The 20077-nt window shown below is 39.3% G+C and overlaps 2 protein-coding genes across 3 annotated transcripts in view; one reads left to right on the top strand and one right to left on the bottom strand.

Annotated features, from left to right (window-relative positions):
- The first annotated feature begins 1077 nt into the window (after positions 1–1077).
- On the top strand, positions 1078–13008 carry naaladl1 (N-acetylated alpha-linked acidic dipeptidase like 1). The gene is made up of 19 exons (XM_039802607.1): positions 1078–1462; positions 2653–2825; positions 3134–3255; positions 5757–5876; positions 6265–6457; positions 6647–6740; positions 6836–6940; positions 7226–7311; positions 7411–7530; positions 7621–7706; positions 8866–8929; positions 9196–9263; positions 9364–9455; positions 10084–10177; positions 10641–10722; positions 10991–11164; positions 11600–11687; positions 11788–11880; positions 12798–13008. The coding sequence occupies exons 1-19, from the start codon at positions 1269–1271 to the stop codon at positions 12967–12969; spliced, it is 2220 nt and encodes a 739-aa protein (XP_039658541.1). The 5' UTR covers positions 1078–1268; the 3' UTR covers positions 12970–13008.
- Positions 13009–16268: 3260 nt separating this feature from the next.
- LOC120560289 (protein FAM214B) overlaps positions 16269–20077 on the bottom strand; it is a 48429-nt gene continuing 44620 nt past the window's right edge. For both annotated transcript variants that reach the window (XM_039802608.1, XM_039802609.1), the window contains exons 8-11: positions 19371–19529; positions 18390–18458; positions 17881–18086; positions 16269–17561 (exon numbers count right to left, since the gene is read on the bottom strand). In XM_039802608.1, coding sequence (XP_039658542.1) covers positions 17408–17561; positions 17881–18086; positions 18390–18458; positions 19371–19529 — 588 coding nt within the window. In that variant the 3' untranslated portion in view covers positions 16269–17407. The remainder of the gene's footprint in view (positions 17562–17880; positions 18087–18389; positions 18459–19370; positions 19530–20077) is intronic.

Raw genomic sequence — 20077 nt, 5'->3', positions numbered from 1 at the left:
AGTCAACTAAAATGACTAGGATTTTACATAGTGCTGTAACATTTAAAGTAACGATAATATAAAACGTCTTGGAGTTTGACTATTTTTAATTAATGCATATCACTCGAGTAAAAAACAGCAACAACTGAATAACAAATGCAACTCTTGTCATGATGTTGTTCTCAAAATAAAATGGTTTAAAAAAGGTTTACAGTCCCAAAACATTTTCTAAATCAGTCCAAAACATGATTTGATTCTTTCAAGATTATTTTTCAAAACACCATACTAGAAACTAGAAAGAGGAAGTCATATGCCGCCCTAACAAAGATTGTGTACATGTGGCATTGGTATTCATACAGAATGAAAGATGTACTAATACGTATTCCTTAGACTCACAAGATCCATGAACATTTCAGCAACTCAAATGATCTTAGTTCTTTATTTATGGGCACAGACAAGACAGTCTTATTTGGTTTGCATACATTGCCTGAAAGAGTTTAAACTAAACTATGTTAGGTATTTTTACTTATGTGCTGACAAAATTGTAGTTCATTTACATAAAATATTGTTGGAACATGATGTTTATATTCGATGGTATAAAATTGTTTTATATGTTTATTTTGTTATAATTAAGTCAATAAACTAACTGACAGTCTTCATCATGTCAAACCCCATTGCCCCATCTTTAAGTGCTAAGACTTTTCTTCTGTTCAAAGTATTATGAAGCCAATAAGATGACTTCTTAATGTTGCTTTTCAGCAATTTATTCAGTTTAATTTAATCCATTTAGCTTTGTTAAAACATGTCAAGTCTTTCATCCTTAATCCTTTGTTGAGGGCCACTTTTGTACCCTGAAGAAGTCCAGAAATCACTTTTCAAATCATAATCTCCCTTTAGAAACTTGTGAGGATATAAGGTTGGGACAAAATGAGCATTTCATATTATATCACACACACACACACACACACAACACACACACACACACACACACACACACACACACACACACACACACAGACAAGGGGATAAAGTCCATCCCATCTGCAAACATTGATAAGTAAATTTTACAATGAGCATGTATCTTTCTTATGGGAGATCACTTCAGCAGCTGCACTGGTGTTGCAGTGATCATTTGGGAGTCAGATGCGAGTATTTCCTCTTACACAAGCCAAGATTCATAAGCAACACTACAATATTCCTGACCTTTGAAAAAAGCTCAGTCTGGTACCATAGTCAGATCCCAAAGAGAAGGAGAACTTTTTTTTAAAGACCTTATTCCAGGAAGGAGAATGATAAAGCAGGTGTTGATTGGGATTGTGTGCGGTGCCGCCGTACTGACTGCAGGTATCCTAATCGGCCACTTTGGTATCACCAAGAGCTCGGCACCGTCCTGGGTGCAGGATGTGGCAAAGGATGTGGACGAGAGCCTCATTGAGAAGTTCTTGTCTGAGGTGGACAACATCCAGATTCAGGAAAACCTCCGGTGAGTTGATGAATGATAACATTTTGATTATGTTGGTTATAAAAAAAACAGAAGCAGCTAGTAACTAGGGGTGGCAATCACCAGAGGCCTCACGATATGATACCATCACGATACCTATTTCACGATACAATATTATTGCGATTTTAAACATATTGTGATATTCTGCGATATATTGCAATTTATTACCTTTTTTCCAACTTCAAATATTTCCCAATTGTAAATGCTATCCCCAAAAGGAAACTTTGTCAACATCTGTTTTATATAAAAAGAGAAATTTCTCTGTTTGTTTGTCTCATTTCAATTTTATTGCTGCACTGTAAAATCCGATTAGTTAACCTTACTTAAAAAAAGCATGCAAACCGATTGCACATAAAAAACTAAGTACAGTGGAATAGGTTGTGCGTGTTCTATTAACAAATCCCTGTTTAGTATAGTATACTTACTCTTGAGTTTAAGTAACTAAAAACAACTTGTGCGGTGTACTTGACAATTTACTTTAGATGTACTCCTGAATTAGTATAGACTACTCAGAATTACTATTTCAAACAACTAAGTAATGTCATGTGAACTTTACTTTGTGTGTACTCTAAACACAATTATTCAAGCTGGGCTAACTAATGTGACAATTCCTGCAACTCGTTTTTAGTTAGTTGAAGAGCGATTCTGATTTACTTGTTTAAACCATGCAAACCGATTGCCTTGAAAAGACCAAGTAACTGTTACTTGTGTAAATTAAGTACTTCAAACATTCATTTTACCTTATTCCATATGGGATTGTCAAGCAGACAAACTGACACAACATATATAATAATAGATCGATGCTTGGTGTCTGTGTATTGATACAGTATTGCCACAGAAAATATTGTGATATTATGCTGTATCGATTTTTTCCCCCACCCACACTAGTAACTTGTATTTGGTTTACACATTAAAATGTCCTAGTCAAAAAACAAACCTGAAGGCTCACAGACATTCCTATGAGATCATGGGATTTATTTAGGATCATTAAGCTTTTCTCTAGATACAGTAGTATTCCTGAAGGTTTCATGAAAAACAACAGGTCACTTGATCCTTTTGGGGTTTCACTAAGAAACCATTTTAAATTCCTTTTAGGCCTTTGAGGTTTTAGACAGTAATTTATCCAAAACATTACCGGATCAAACCTTTTCTTTCCTGATCTTTCTCCACAGGGAGTTGACCAAAGTGCCCCATATGGCCACCACAGCGGGAGACGAGCAGACAGTGCAGTTAATGCTGAAGAGATGGCAGGACCCTGAAACCGGTCTGGACCAGGCCTGGAGAGAGGAGTACATGGTCTACCTGTCCTTCCCTGACCCCAAGAAGCCCAACAAGGTCTCTGTAGGTGAGTCAACAGGTTGTTACATGTGTTGGAATGAAAGTGGGGACAGTCACCCCATCAGTCTCCATACAGCATGTTTTTTAAATGTTGGAATTCATTGATCTTAATCAAATTATACTTTGACTACAGTTTAAGAAAGTTCAGGAATAACTGTAATTAACAGGTCTAACACAGTGAATTCACAGAAACTCCAAATATCACATTACATTAAGATGGAGCGAGTCAGTAGGCTTTAGGCCAACTTAAGTGTTGTGCTTTATGATTTAGTGCAGTGAAAGCTGGCACTAGTCACCATGAGTTGTTAATTTCAGTGAGCCCGTCTGATGAGGTGCTGTACACTGCCAGAGAAAAAGAGAAGACTTATCCTTCAGACCAAGATGATCCTGAGGTCGTTCAGCCATACGCAGCATACTCCCCTGCTGGACACCCAAAGGTAAAAAGCTGAAATTCTGTTTAAATATCCCTTAAGATCCCTGATCCTTTAGAATGTCCAAGGCAGCAGCTGCTTTATCAATATTACCTGCCTCTTGTTAGCAACAAGCAGAGCTGACCAAGGCCTGCCATGTACGCCTGTCACGTCAACACATTCTCACTCCCATCGCGTAAAATACGGACGCTTGGTCAGGTGCCTTTGGCGTTGTTATTGACGCTAAAAGTATCCTTTAACGTCAGATCTAAACGCCCTTAATCTAAACGTACTGGGTCAGGACTATTGACGTCACTTTTGACGCAGTAAGGTTTAGGGAAAGATCGTGGGTGGGCTTATAAAAAGGTGCGTTTACGTGACACGCGGAACAAGAACGGGACAGTTTGGTTTGGGAAAAGAAGAATGTGACAGTTGGGTTTAGGAAAAGAAACACGCGACAGTTGGGTTTAGGAAAAGATTGTAGGTGGGGTTATAAAATGCACATTTCAGTGACACGAACCCTCGGTTTACGGCATTACGTGTCTTACTGAAATTTGTGTAATCCATAAAAAAAACTTTTCTCTTTACTAAAATAACATTTTAAAAAAAATCATTTCAAAAACGTTTTAGCTATCTATGATTGTTTGATTGCTAACGTTAGCTCAAAAAGCCGTTAGCATCTTGTAGGCTACTTGTCGCAAGGTGATGCATGCGCAACTCACATCTGCACTCGACTCAAATCAGGCAGTGACACCGGGGCTTTCCATACACAAGCTAAGGGGTACTTATTGCGTTGTATCTTACGCTGACAGCCAATGGCCAAGCGACCGTATTTTACGGGTTGGTAATGTACAAATCATGAAAATACCTATGACATACAAGTTTTTACATACAATATTTTACTTTTAAATACTCCAAGGATTCCAAAGATTCTAGTTTTTATTTTTTTTATTTTACTTGTACACCAGCCTCCTACAATGAATGTATTTAATGGGTATAATAGAACTGTCTTCAGTACTGTATGTCCCAAAAGTTCCAAGTCCTTTTAACCTCAAAATGCTGCATATAATAAAGTTAATATGATTTCCTCTGCATATTAACTTTTACACCAAATATTGATCCCCCCCCCCCCCTTTTGGGTTATGTAATGTGTAAAAAGAAGACTCCCTCTCAAAGAAGGCTAATAGTCATAGTAACAGAAGAAGCATCTGGTATTTTATTGCACATCCAGATTATGGATTAACAGATAAATGGACAGATACAATTATAGATAGTCTGTGGGGCATCCCGTTTAAATCAAGCATGCATCATTTCAGGGAAATAACTCACTGACACTATACAAATCACATGTTGTCACATTCCTGTCTCAAACAACTTAACAAGCTGATAACCTTTTAGGCCCCTTTCTTAACTTCTTACGTATTCTGAGAGAGGACAGATACTGTAAGTGACATTTTACTGCTTTAAAGCTTTAGTGCGGAACTTTTTCATATTACTGAACGTCCGTTACATTAAGCCATTGCCAATTGAGTTGCTACAAACCTAATTAAGACTATCAGCTCCACACAACTCTCTCTGTATTTCTCAGTATGGCTATGTTTAGAACATTGTGTTGTTTGCTGACTTTTGCGCGCAGAAACTTAAGTGAAGATAATTACCTCTTCTGAAGAGTCCATCATGTTTTTTAATCCTCCGTGTCCTCCTTGCCTACTAGCAACTGCGTGAATGAGGGGTCGGGGTGGTGCACAATCACGGAAGGCTTGTATCATATGGACGCACCGACAGTTTTGTTGTCATTACTTAGAATTCCTCATGGCGGGTGACATAAACTACGCAATATAACTTTAAACAATGGTCAAGTGGAGTAGATCTGGAGCTTGGGGGAATGTTTAGTTTATGTGAAAACCTAAAAAGTGAAAAAGGAAAAAGCATAAGAGAAAATTAAATTGGAATCCGGTTTTGTTTTAGCTGTTTCATTGTTTAGTCAAAATCAGATATGACTGACAGACTTACTGGTGCCACAAAACGGCATATGGCATCCTCAAGGCTAAAACCATTTTGTCTTATCAGGTACTGATAACACTTTATGATGTAAACTGAGTTGAAAAAAAGAGCCCATCTGTTGAGTGTCAAAGACTGGTTGATCTGTAATGTTGCTATCTGTCACCATCTATGTCAGGGGAGCCATAATAAGGCTTGTAATAAAAGAGGAGGCAGTGATAAGTATTTTGTTAGTCAGTATAATGTTTCAAATAACAGCACAAGAGTTTAGTGAAATAAACCTCAGGGAAATGTTTTAGATTGGATTTGTGAGAAGATTTAGAATAAATATGTATAGTATGTATACAGTATTTCTTAGACAAATATTGTCCTTTCTATGTGTAGTTTAACTTCCCTCTCCTCAGTCTGGGTTCAGCTGTGAGGATCTGAACTTGTGATCATGAACAGATCACCATAATCCTGTTATCACTTCACCATAACTTGTGTTGCTTCTATCGTCCAACTGTTGATTTTTCTGATGGTTTAAGGGGAAACTGGTTTACGCCAACCAGGGGAAACCAAATGACTACCAGCTATTGAACAACACAGTGGATCTTAGAGGAACTATCGCGATCACCAGATATGGCGGAGCAGGAAGAGGTGCTAAAGTAAGTGACTTATTATTTCTTTGTGTTTGGTTATGTTTAATACAGTTAAGCAGAGACAATCAGTCTAGGAGCGGCAAAATGTCTGTGCCAGAAGTAGCGGTTAGTGAGCTTTGAATGTTTTGGCAAGTGCTACACAGTCAACACCTCTAATCTTTAAAATTACACATTTTATTGAGATAGTAAAGGGTGTGGAGGACAGAAGTTTACAGTATAACCAATTTAGATGAAAGCAGCCTTGCTTCGCCAGATTTTTCTTTACAGCAATGAGAACTAATATCAACAAATTTAAAAGATTTGCATACTTCATTGTGCTGCAAAATAGGCCTGGAAACCCCAGTCTTCAATCATTTCTTAATCATTTCTTTAATGCCATGTGTGTCTCATCCAGGCCATTAATGCAGCACCCTACGGAGTCATTGGTGTGCTTGTCTACACAGACCCTTTGGACATCAACGATGGTCTCATGTCAGACATCAATGAGACCTATCCTCACTCCTGGTACATGCCACCCTCTGGTGTGGAGAGAGGTTCCTTTAACGGTCAATTTGGAGACATGCTCACACCCTACCTGGCTGCCAAAGGTAATAAAATGGTACTCTAGTATTTTTTTGTTTTAGTGTGTGTACTTCTGCTGCACTTTGGCTCCAATACAATCTGAGGAGGGGCATTTACAACAGCTACATACAGCTTCTAACATACATAAAGGTAAAACTTTTACTTTAATGTTTAAGTTTTCTTTAAAATCTTCACAATTATACATTATTTTGCAGAGGAAACCTATAGAATACCAGTCGAGGACATTACAGGGATCCCTCCAATTCCAATTCAACCAATCGGATTTGAGGATGCCTACAGACTGATCTGGTATGTCATGAGACAAATCTGCTCGTGGGATTAAAACAGCCCAAAATGGTTGGTTGTAAACTAATTCTAACTTGTTTTTCAATTGGTCATTTCAGTGAGCTAGGTGGAAAAGCAGCTCCAACTCAATGGCAGGGAGCGTTCAACTGTACCTACAACTTTGGCGGTCCGGGGTTCCGAAATCCATCTGCTTTCAACAACAGGTATTCAAGTACCAGTCACATTCACAGATTAGCTGCATTTAAAGCTGATCTATGATGACTTTGTATTGAGCAATGCACCTGATTAAATTCATTAAAATAAACAGCATCAAACATCATCTTTTTTTATTTTATATATTACATCTGTTAAGTCTTTTTCTCTGGTTTTCAAACCTTATTTCACCTCTGAATTGGCTGTTGGAGATGAAGCAGCAGTATAGCAGTGGGAAATCTATTTGTCTCCATTCTTTGTTGCTTCATACTTCTGAATTTGAACCTCTTTTCCAGTGATGTGAAACTCGACATCTTCAACTATGAAGAGAAGAAGAACTCCTCCAATGTGATGGGAGTTATAAAAGGGACAGTTGAGCCAGGTGAGACCAGAGACCAAGTCCTAATCAGACATTCTACATCATCTGTTTTCAGCTTTTAATTGCTCTGTGTATGTACTTTGTGTGTGTTTATGTCCGCAGACAGGTATGTGATCTATGGGAACCACAGGGACAGTTGGGTTCATGGTGCCATCGACCCCAGCAGCGGGACATCGGTCATGCTGGAATTGACCAGAGTGCTGGGCAAGATGGTCAAGCAGGGTGAGGACAGTTTGAGCTGAATGAGTGACTAATTGTTTTGGTTTATATTGTTGGAGAAAAATAGTTAATCTCTGTTCCTCTCTATGGCAGGCAAATGGAGGCCTCGCAGGTCCATTATCTTTGGAAGCTGGGGAGCGGAGGAGTTCGGCCTTATTGGGTCTGCAGAATACACAGAGGTGATTTGCAATTAATTCACAAGATTACACATAACACCAAGCAATATGTTCAATATTCCCTGTCTGACTGTTTAGACGAAGTTAAAACCTGGTTCACTCATAACTTCCTCAAATTAAACAGTAGCAAAACAGAAATTCTCCTTCTTGGCTCCAAATCCACCCTAACAAAATGTCCTAATTTTTCACTCTCCATTGACAATTCCATAGTCTCCTATACCACTCATGTCAAGAGCCTCGGTGTCATTCTCGATAGCACACTTTCTTTTGAAAAACACATCAATAATCTCACCCGGTCTGCCTACTTTCACTTACGCACCATACACCGTCTTCGTCCATCACTTACACCCAATAATACAGCTACTCTCATCCACGGTCTTGTCACTTCCCGTATTGATTATTGTAACTCCCTGCTCTTTGGTTTACCCTACAAGTCCATCCATAAACTCCAATTGGTCCAAAACTCAGCTGCCCGTATTATCACCAGAACCCCAACAACTGAACACGTTACCCCACTCCTTAAAGAACTGCACTAGCTCCCTGTCCAATACCGTATTGACTTTAAGATTCTTCTTCTCACTTTCAATGCCCTCCATAATCTCGCTCCTCCATACCTCTCTGAACTCCTTCAGCACTACACTCCATCCAGAACTCTCCAATCCTCCTCTTCCTCACTGCTTTCCACTCCTTCTGCCCGCCTGTCCACAATGGGGTTTAGAGCCTTCAGCCATTCTGCTCCTCACCTTTGGAACGCCCTCCCGCTATCCATCCGTACCATAGAGTCTCTACCCACATTTAAAACCTCCTTCAAAACCCACCTTTTCCGAAAGGCCTACCCCACATGATACACTCTCCATCAAAAAATTGATTGATTGCTTTATTTAAATTTTTCTATCTCAATCTTTTAAATGTGTTTGTTTTAATTCTATTTGCCTTTTTAACTGTATTTTTGCTTGTTTTAAACTGTAAGGTGACCTTGAGTGCTATGAAAGGCACCTATAAATAAAATGTATTATTATTATTATGCGTTCATAAGCAATAAAACACACATATCTTATGGTGGCTAATGTTAGCAAAGTTTAGATGGATATTCCTGTATATAAGTACTGCTTGTAAACTTACTTGACTTACAAATATGACATTGATCTTGTCTTTTCTCCAGCAATACTTCACCAAGCTCAGTGAACGAAGCGTCGCTTACATTAATGTGGATATAGCTGTATTTGGTAAGAAGCTCTTGCTGCACTACATGTCAGGAATAAATACAAATATCTAATGCCCTGTGATAGTCACAGTCTTTGTTTTTTACCTGGACAGATGAAGGGAAACAGCCATTGTAGTTGGACAAATGATCACAAATTTCCTCACAGAACACTTGGAAATGTACAATTTTGCTTTATTGATGATTGGTTTTTCAGCCTTCAGATGTCTGTAGGAATGTTCTTGAATAGTGTTACTAATCCAAAACACACCTTCATCTTCCACTCCTCAGCCAATGCCACTCTCAGGGCTTCTGGGATGCCATCACTACAGAACATCATCTTCAAAGCCGCAAAACAGGTGAGCTGTTCAGGTGTTTCTCTCCAGCTTTTTTTTTTTAACAAAACTATTGTCCACACACCACCAGGAACCTATCACATGATGTGTGTTTGTTCTCCAGGTCGATGCACCTGGACTGGACTCCGCATCTGTGTACGACAACTGGATTAAATATTCCAACAGGACAAACCAGGCAAATGAACTCATTCCCAAGTAAGAGTTACAGTTAAACCTTAGATTTTCCCACATCTTACATTACATCCTGGGAGAAGGATCAATGGTTTTTAATGCCAAATCCCCCATCTCTATTTAAAAGTTTGCAAAACTATATATATGAAAGGTATTTCACCCATTGTTGATCTAGAGTGGATATGTTTTGGCCTGTGATTGGACATTTGAGACAATAGGGTTAGCTGGTTGACTGGATCAGACGAATTGAGAAATGTAAACCCACCGCGATTGTTAAATTGCTCTTCAGCAGATAGGTAGAGGTTCATGCATATAAATGTGTGGATCTAACTGTTGCAGCTGAAAAAGAGCGTGCATTTTCTCAGCAACAACAGAATGCATGGAATGTTATATGAACATTTTTGTTGCGTTTCGTCTGTATTATGTGGTCATGACTCGTTGGATAACCCCACATTGTTTTTATTTTTTTGAAGATTCAACTTATGGCATTGAAACTGCAGAGTTGTACCTATACAGTATGTAGTTTATTATCTGTGCTGTGAAGGGATTAGCATCGTGAACATGTTTATATTTAAGTATACTGTATGGAAATCTCAGGTCTGTCCTGAACTCAATAAAAGATGCTTCTTGTTTTCTTGTTGTCCTCTGACAGTGTGGGATACCTCTCAGGAGCAGGGAGTGATTACGCTGCCTTTGTCCATTACCTGGGAATCACTTCCATGGACATTTCATACACATACGACAGGGTATGAAAGACTCCTCCTTTGACTTACTGTAATAGATTTTTGTCTGATGACAATGTGGGTGCTGTATGCAGACTGTAGAAACGTTGTATGGTAACAATTGTAATTTCAAAAGTTCTTCAACTGTAAGTAACAGTTTGATTTTTCTACCTAAATATGCTGGCCAAGAAAGGCTGCAGCAACAAGCACAACAAATCTATTCAATCTGTGGTGCAAAGCTGCGGCCACAAATGAAAGCCTTGTTATTTTGTTGTCTGTTGTCATGTATTTAACTCTTTATTTGGGTCCAAGACACATTCCTTCTTCCTGCCTGTTTACTTTCAAGCTCTCTCATTTTGCTTCTTGTTTGAAACAGGCTGTCACCCAAAAATACGTTTTGGTTTGAGGAGAAGTCAGAATTGGACTGAACTAATTTATTCAGTCATGTTATGTTACTCCTATCAAATGGATCTTTTTCTTCATACAGAGTAAAACAAATGCTCGGATTTATCCTGCGTACCACACAGCATACGACACCTTTGACTACGCTTCAAAGTTCATTGATCCCGGTGAGCAGTGATTTCTTTCATTATCACATGTTGGATTTTCTTGTTTATTGTTTCTTGTGTTTATTTCTGTAATTGTACTGCCTATTGTATGTTATATCGTTCAAAAATGTGGTATATTTTAACAAAAAAAACTTGTATTTCTCAGCCAAAGAGTTTCTACTCAATTTGTCCATCTTTTATTGTCAAATTTGACAAAAACAAACAGCAAAACATCACCCTTCAATCCCTCTTGTGTATAACATCTCATTTTACCACTTCCTCCTCTTAGGGTTTGTCAGTCACCAGGCCATTGCCAGGACAGCAGGAAACGTCCTGATCCGATTGGCTGACAGCCTGATAGTGCCATTAAACTGCAGTGACTACGCTGAGACTCTGGAGGACTACCTCAACACAGCAGTGACTCTATATCAGCATCAACTGCAAGAAAGGAACATCTCCATGGGTAAGCACAGGACTATTCAGTGATGCAGGGGAACATTGCAGTACACAACACACACTAATAGAAAAATTATGCAGGTAAAGGAATTTCATCTGGGTTTCTCAACAATGAAAAGGCAAGAATGTGGTTGGTCGGTTTAAAATAAGGCAGTGAAGGTTTTTATGGTTTGGCCAAGGCAGTTCGAATAATTACTTGACTTACTGCATTACATCTAATTGTTGGACCTAAGATCAACAATGTCTCTGACTGGAACCTGCATTAACCAAACTGCTCTCTGTAGCAGTAAAACCTGTAGACATAACTGCAATAAAAAGAAATTAATTCAGGCTGCACTAAAGAACAGAACAAACAACAGAAGCTGCATCAGCAGTCACAGAGGATTAGAGAGGGTGAAATCTTTGCCGGGAGGCTGCACAGCTGATCTGTGTCTCCTTTCAGAACCACTAAAACGTGCAGTGGCCAGCTTCCGCAGTGCAGCTACTCATTTGGACCAGGTGATACACAGTTCAGACCTGGCAAATGAAACGTAAGAGCACAAACATACAGACATATTTTCTCCTTGGCCATCCACATAAAAATGAATGCCAGTTAACCCCCTCCTCTCTCTCCATCCCTCTTCTCTGAAGGCCTCTGACAGTCAGAAGGATCAACGACCAGCTCATGCTGCTGGACCGAGCTTTCTTGGACCCTCTGGCCTTCCCAGATAAATATGCATACAGGTAAGATGAAGATGTAGCTGTGGGGTGGGCAGGGTGGGGTGCATGTTGGTTTCTGGGGCTGTATGCAAAATCTAAAGAAGCTGACATTATTAGTTTGCTGTACTTGACGGCCACAAGGTATACATACAAAGAATATAGGAAGAATGAGCGCCCAGTAGAGGCCCACTGTTTGTTTTTTTTATTACTTAAAACCTTCTGACTCTAAAAGGTTTATAGAATGAATCAAAGTTAACTTTTTTACCACAAACAACAAATGCTCCTGACTTTTTCCCGGTGGCATTATAGTGCTGCAACATGCAGTCATTAAAACTCACATAGTGACGGACATGAATAGTGACACACAATGATAGAAAGACAACAGGCCCTCTTGTTTGGCGCAAAGGGACATTGAAAGAAAATACTGGGGGGGAAAAAAAGAAAAATTGGAAATGTGACATTTATACATTTAGCCACACTAGCAACATGGCTCAAACTATTGTTGATCCTGTCTCTTTTCCTCTAGCACCACCATAAGGTTGAGATTTGAGGTTTTGAACTAAATGGATTGGATAGATCTGCTAAACATTTGCATGTATATCATCATTGTCAGCATAGACAAGCCACTGTACCTAATGAAAGCCTGGCAGAGCTGCTAGCATAGCTGAGTCTAAGTCTTGTTACAAAGACACCTGTAAAGCATTCATTCTATACAATAAACTCCATTTTATTTATCGTGCACGCAGCATTATTGACGGTCCCCAGAGCTCAGTTTCTTTTAAAAATCTTTTTCTGTCCCTCTTACACTCCTCTCCACATGCAATGTAAGGAATAATGTCAGTGACTGTATGCGTCCTTGTTACTTAGCACATCTCTGTTAATTGTTCAGCTGCCTATCATTGTTATATCACTCTTTCTTAACCTCCCTGTATGCCACGCAGGCATGTTATCTGGGCCTCAAGTAGTGCTGGCAAGCCAACCTTCCCAGGTCTGGCTGATGCCTTTGCCAACGCTGAGTCACAGTCCAGCGCCTGGGACAAAGTGCACTACCACCTGTCAGTGCTGAGCCAGGCCATCGAGGGTGCTGCCCACACACTGGGTGACGTCATATAGACGAAGAGGAAGGAGGGAGGTACTGCTCTCACTCAGGGATAAAAAAAAATAAATAAAAAAGGATGATATTAAGTGAGGGGATTTAGGAAGCAATGAAGAAAACTCATCACCAAACAGCAACATGAATGCTTTCTTCTACAGTATATTTGTTCAAATGATTAAAATATTTAAATATGATGATTTTTGTTTTTTAATAAAGCAAATCATTAGAGATGAACTACTGTGAATACAGTTGTAGTTTTTTAAGTGTACACCAACTGTTTGCTTACACATACATAGGTTTAAAGTACCTTTCTGCAGATTACTAATACCATTCTTTTCACATTGAGTGCAACAATAAGTACAATAAGAACAAGCAACAAGAAAGGGCAAATACAATTGAGACCGTGGTCACTCATGACATAAGAGACACAAATAGCCACCTCAGATGTACAATACATTATCTTATATATGATATTTCCAGAAAGATTTTCTGTTCTCATAGCAAAGATCTAATTTTTCCATAATTAACATTTGAGGGTCTTGACATATGATGGTATGTTTTACGTTTCAAAGATCAAACGCAGCACATATCTGCTTGAGCAAGAATGAGTCACACACAATCAATGAGGGATGATGACGTGCTAATTATTCACATTATGCATTATTCAGCACATCATCTATGTGTGCCAAAATGATTTCATCTGACAGAAGCAGTAAACAGTCTTACCCCCGAGTCATCAGACTGTCTGGGCATGAAGGAAGCAGACAGATACTGCAGAGCCATAGCAGAATGATGCAATATAAATTTACTGGGTTTGTGATCCAGAAGTTAATGGATCAAGACTGTCCTCTGCACGTATCGGCTGGTGTAATGGCATACTAGAAAGATACAAGTTTTTAGTAAAAAAGATTGTCATATTGAGATAAATGACTATTAGCAACATTTGTCAGCTGTCAAGGAAATGTGGAAATCAGCACTTTAATATGTAATGGTTCACAGCAACACAATATTACAATCAGAGCTCCAAGCAAGCTAAATCATCTATATGCAAACTGCAAAAAAATGCAAATTTTGTACTGACAAACTGCACTTCATCAAAAAATGTACATTTAGCCTGCTGCCCTGTTGCAGGCCTGGACGTGGAGCCGCAATACTGGCTCATGCCACCAGGGGTCAGAAGTTCCTTTGAGACAATCCTATGGGGCTAAATCCGCATTTAGTATTACAGGTGAGGCTGTCACAAAAGTTGAATGACTGTAGTGGGCAGCTACAAATCCAGTCAAATCAGCCATCTGGAAAAGGTAAATCATTTTACAAAAGCATCTCACGATAATGCTGCCAATAATGCTGTTAAGCCTATATATTATTCATGTGTAATGAAGAAGGAAGTGTAAAGAAAGGGAGAAAAAAGCTACGGAGAGAGATGGGGAAGAAAAAGAAGCATTAAAAGCTGGTCATCCATGAGCATATGGGTTCTTCTCCTTCACTTGCTTACCGGCTCAGGCTCTTCTGTAAACACAGGTCTCTCAGGGACTGCTGGTTTTATCCAGCGCCCTCCCTTCTGGTTAAAGTTTACAGTGTCAGTCACACCCATCTGAGCCCTTTGAGCAACTGCGGAAACACCACACTGGTGTGTAATAAATAATGATGTGCGTTGTGGGGGTTGGTGGATGAGAGAGGTGGGTGGGTTCATTTATTTTTAATCTTTACTCTCCTAAAAAAAAAAAAAAAAAAAAAGAAAAAAAGATGGTCCCTTTTGGTTTTTGGTTATTTTTTAAATGATATAAAACTTTACAAAGGTGGGTCAAATGAAGTTAAATGCTATTGAGCAGCATTGTAAGAATTACAATATGTATTTAAAGCAACACAAGACACCTAACAAAGTTCTAGAGGCAAGCTGCAGGTGGATCAGTCACAGAAACGCAAATATTTATTTTTACTATGTCAAACAAATTTGATCATGAGGCAATAGTTCCTTTATTTTATCTTGATTTTAATAAATTCTTCTGACATTTGTGAACAGTGATTTTCAGGAATGATTAATATTTTGCAGAACTACCCAGAACAACCCAGGTCTGTCTGTCTAGCCACTGAGCAGTTTCAGTGGTGCAGTAGAAGTTGAGGGAGGAAGCACTTTATAGCTTAAAGGTTCCTCTCATGCTGATTTGTAAACAACCTGCAAGAATTAAAATCAAGCTGAATCTCTGTTCGCAGGCTTCCTTTTGTGATTAGCTGCTTCCTTTATTGGGTGTTATAATATGTGTGGTATCAGAGTCCTGGGTCTGTTCGTAGTGATGAACGTTGGTCTGACGTTATGTCTCTAATTTGCTTTTATCAAAACACATGCGTGCACACAATTTGAAAAGCTCATGCTAGGTGAACTGTAAATAAGCAACTTATGTAAACTTGATGGAACATTTCTTTTTTGTGAACTGATCTTGTAATTGATTATGCTTTTCATTGCAGATCATTTTAAAATGTTAATGTTAATTCTGGTTTGTCTAAAGTCTGGGTGGAAATAGAATAGCCTGTTGACACAAGTATTGTTTTTGACTTGAATACTGTTTTAACAGTTCTTAAGAAAAATCTGTTTAAAAGGGGCACTTTAATTTTACATGTGAAGTTCAGTTTAAATATACAGTAATGGTTAGTACTACAGCATGTGAAAACAGTTGTATAATGCTCCTGTGTCTCTGGAGGAGCTTAGTCAGTTGAAGAAAATTACCCTGATGACATTTTAGCCTTTAATAGTCAGGACAGCTGTAGACAGGAAAAGGAGAGAGAGATGCAGCAAATGGCTGCAGGTCAGACTCGAACCCTGAGCCGCTGTGGAGGACTGAGCCTCTTACATATGGGCGCCTGCTCTTCCAGGTGAGCTACCCAGGTGCCCAGTTTCTATTCAAATTTAACAGAAAGCCTGCATTACATACTGGGGGTATGGAGTTTGATAGACATGGATGTTTACAAGGCAGGGAGGGTCTCATGAAAGAAGAAATCAAATTGCATTATGGGAAGTGTAGGTAAACAGTAGGATTTCCACAATGTTTGTTAATCAAAAACCACAACAAAGACAGGTGCTACTCGCCAGTCGCAGAGTTTATTCTTTTAAATATACATAGACTTTTTTCCCCATATTAAATACCCCACCACCCTTCCCTCCCTCATCATTCCTCCCTCCTCCCATTTCTTCCCTCACTCTGAATTCTTTGCTTTCTGTCTCTGTCCCCCACCCCTCCAGAGAGAAAGCTCGTCCGGCTGAAAAACACACTCTACTTTGTGCAGCATATTGCTTATTAAGACATTTGCGAAACATAAATTAAAAATACTACAGCTTGTCTTTTATTTTTTCATTTTCTGCTCCAACATATGACTGCTCTGAAGATAATCTAAAAAAAGAAAAAAATTTAAAAGAAAACAGCACAGTGTCCCTCAGTCTGGCTACATAAAATGAACTGGATTCCCCTGTTTTTCATTGACATGGTATGACCCTCCTGGCTTGAAGTGTACACACACAGCGGTCTGTACCATGGTAGGTGAAATGCTAAGAAGAGTAATTTATTCCTCAACACTTGTCCTGAGTTTGGTCAAATCATCAGCCGGTGTGTTTTAAAAAAAAATCATGTGTTAAATGATAAGACCTCTGATCAAGATAGCCGATTCCATTTCAGCCTTGGCTTTCACTAGTGTTTGTGTCTCAGCTCATATATACTCTGCTGGTCAGAAAGTGTATTATTGTGTGAAAAATGGGGGAGGGGTTACAATTTTCTTAACCCTGCAATCAGGGCTGTGCCCATTGTTTGTGGCCTTTTGTCAAATCAAAAGTTTTGGAAATTATTGGTCCGATGAGGCGGTTGGAGCTGCAGGCAGAGTGAAGGACAGTGTGATACGGCACTAGAGGAAAATTCAGGTGTTTAAGTCACAAGGCATGCATGTTAACACTGAACTCAGAGAGTCAACACCAGAAGTGTTTCAGCTGTGATGTGTGTAGTATGTGCTCTGAGTGAATCTGTTTTGGTATGTGTGTGTGTGTGTGTGTGTGTGTGTGTGTGTGTGTGTGTGTGTGTGTGTGTGTTTCTTTCTTTGTACAGATGAAGATGTTGTAAAAGTCCTGCTTTTGACTGCATACAGGCAGCATTTCTAATATTTTTTTATATTTTCAATAAATGGAAGATTTGAAGGACTGCCATGTTTGCCTGATCGAAATTTCAATTCCATCACCAATTTGTTTTGACTGCCTGAATTTTCCAATGGTGAATAAATGCATAAAAGGGGGACTTTTACTTTCACCAACACTGTCTCATATGTGCATGTGTGTCTTGTGTGCATGTGGTGTGTCTCATCAAGTCTTATCAAGTTTTGTGTCCATCATTCTAGCAGTCTGTCTGTTTCCCTCCCTCCGTAAAGCACAGGAGGGGCTGTGTTGGCTTTGGGGAGGGTCAAAGGGTGAAGCTGGGGTCACACGCGGGGGGAGTATTTAGGGTTTCTTGGCACCTCGGTGAAAGATTTCAGCTCATAAGGGATCCCTGTGTCCACTTCGATGGATTTGCGGGAGAATAGCAGCCGGATATCATTGTGCAAGTAGATCTTCCCAGATTTGGAGCTCTGGAATCTAAGAAAGTCAGAACGAAAAAAATGTGTTAGAAAAAATTTAACCTGGAAAATTACTGCGAGCACACAGAAATTGTTTGCTAGTATTCAATGAAACATTGATGTACTTACGTGTACACACTTAAGTGTGTAACAACACAATGTTATCTAGAATAGTTCCCCTGTGTTTCTTTTTAGGGATATTTCAATTATTATTGTTATCCTATGGTACTTTTCCAGATATCACACCACATGCTAGTAAAACAGAATTTAATCATTGAAGTGTTAATAAAACAACAGATGTAAAAATTGAATGCAGACAGCTGAACTCTCAGTTATACCTGAGATGTATCAGGTAACAGAGAATCTTCTTCCTGTCTAGCACTCCGCCCTCTGGAGACGTCTCGCCTTTCCCCTCAACCCCCTCCTCTACAGGCACCAGGAAGATACGGTGGCGCAGGAAGGTCATGTGATTAACGGGCATGTCGCCGAAGTTGTAGGTCACCAGAAACATCTTCACCACAGTTTTGTTGGGATTAAATAAGGTCTGAGAACAGATGTCAGACCAAAGTCAGCATTCCAAACAGCAAAAGTACGACCAGGAGGAAATTGTTTTATTCAAACCACCAGTAAACTACTGCGGTTAGTTTTCGTCCTTGCAATGACAAGCACCCTTATAGCATGAATATCGTGACACCAACAAATTCCATGCTGGTATCATGACCAACATGCCACAATATTAAAACATTGTGGCATATGTCTGTGTCGGCTATCTCTGAAAGATTCATAGGCAACATGGTCTTTTCCTGAGCAAAGAATGAGACGAGGATGAAAGAAAAGACAAACTTACCACTTGAATGGTCCCTGCTTTGGGTATGCTGTATCCTTTCTTTCCAAGAGGCTCGAGGGATATCACCCCCTGTGAGGGAGAGAGACACACCACTGATTAAATGTCCTCAATCACTGTAAAAGGCAAAATAACTCATCATTTGGGTACATTTGAATAGCTGTGAACTTCTACATCAGGATCAGGATGTAGTAGAAATGTGCTAAAAGGGAGCAGCAGTATGACAGCCGTATTACAATAGTCATTTCATGTTCTGGTTTGATCCACTTAAACACATCTGTATAGGTTATGCATGTAAAACCAATTCCTCATCAGAACCGCTAAACACACGTAAAGAAATCTAAAATAACTACATCATGTTATTGTAGTTACAAAGGCGGCTACACAGGGAGTCATATAATGTTAAATGCCAATTAACAGTTCAAAGAACTGAATCAAAAGAGGACTCACATTCACCACAATCAACATGAGGAATAAAGCTAAGAAAGTGAAAACAACTGGTTTCTAAATGGTCCAGTGTAACAGCAGACGCAGTTTAAGACTTCTTGTGAGCAGGACTCAAGTTGTTCACATATTAATGCTGGTCCTACCTTGCTTTGTACTTGCTGATCTTATGTTATAGGATTATATGTGTAATTAATATATATATATATAGTATTCAGTGCTGATGTGGACAGACAAAAGGCTTCACGATATATGCAGGAAAGGAAAAACACGCCACATATTGTTTTTACATCTGGTTCGAAAGAAGCAAGCCAACATCAACCTTGTTGAAGCCAGTTCTATATCAGTTATTGTTTTAGGTAGTTGTTCTGATCTCTAATTTTGCATCGTTTTTCTTTCAGTGACACTACCTGCCTTTTGCAATAAACAGTGTTGGCCTATTGTTTGTGATTGACTAAGCGTGCACACTACTACACACAATATCACAAACACACACAAACACACACAAACACACACACACACACACACACACACACTGACCAGGAAGGGTGAGGGTGCGCTGTGCTCTGAGATGTCGTAGTACGTAACCTGCACCGGCAGGGTGACGTGCTGTGGGCAATAGGAGCCACTGGCACCGATCTCCGCCGTGAAGCCTTCGATCCAGCCTGACGGGGAGAATCGTCCCTTCAGTATGGACTCCTGAAACACACAAGAGAAAGTAGAAAAAAATATATAGTCTTTTGTAATTTAGGGCTTAAGCATTTACAGCTGCACTCCGAGTTAAGTAAGGCCACAGAATCTGACAAAACCCATAGAAATACACATTGCGTGTATTTATTTGAATTAAAACCAAAGCAGTGTTCAACACAGTGATAAAATATGCAACAATGTGAGCCAAGAGGAGGATATTTTGAAAGCATTAAATCGTGACCTAACATTATTAGCATTACATTGTTACCTGTTTTACCTTATATTAATGCTGATATATTATGATCCAGTCTTAAAATAAGCTATGCTAAGGAGTAAAGAAAATATCATAGATATCTTAACTATGTAATTTTGGCACCAACTTATTTTCTGCATTTACGGTTAGTTCTTATAATCCCAGGCGAGGCTCTGCAACCATTCGAAAAACAGCTACTCTAGGCCTGTTTACACACAGAGGAGGACCCCCAAAATAAGATTTCAGCACTGCAAAGATCTCAAACAATTGTGTTCTTTTCACTGATATTCAGGGCATAGTCAGA

The sequence above is a fragment of the Perca fluviatilis genome, chromosome 6 (genome assembly GCF_010015445.1).
Source record: "Perca fluviatilis chromosome 6, GENO_Pfluv_1.0, whole genome shotgun sequence".
Lineage (NCBI taxonomy): Eukaryota > Metazoa > Chordata > Actinopteri > Perciformes > Percidae > Perca > Perca fluviatilis.
Note: the sequence above shows the minus strand (reverse complement) of the source record. Positions and strands in the feature narration are given on the sequence as shown.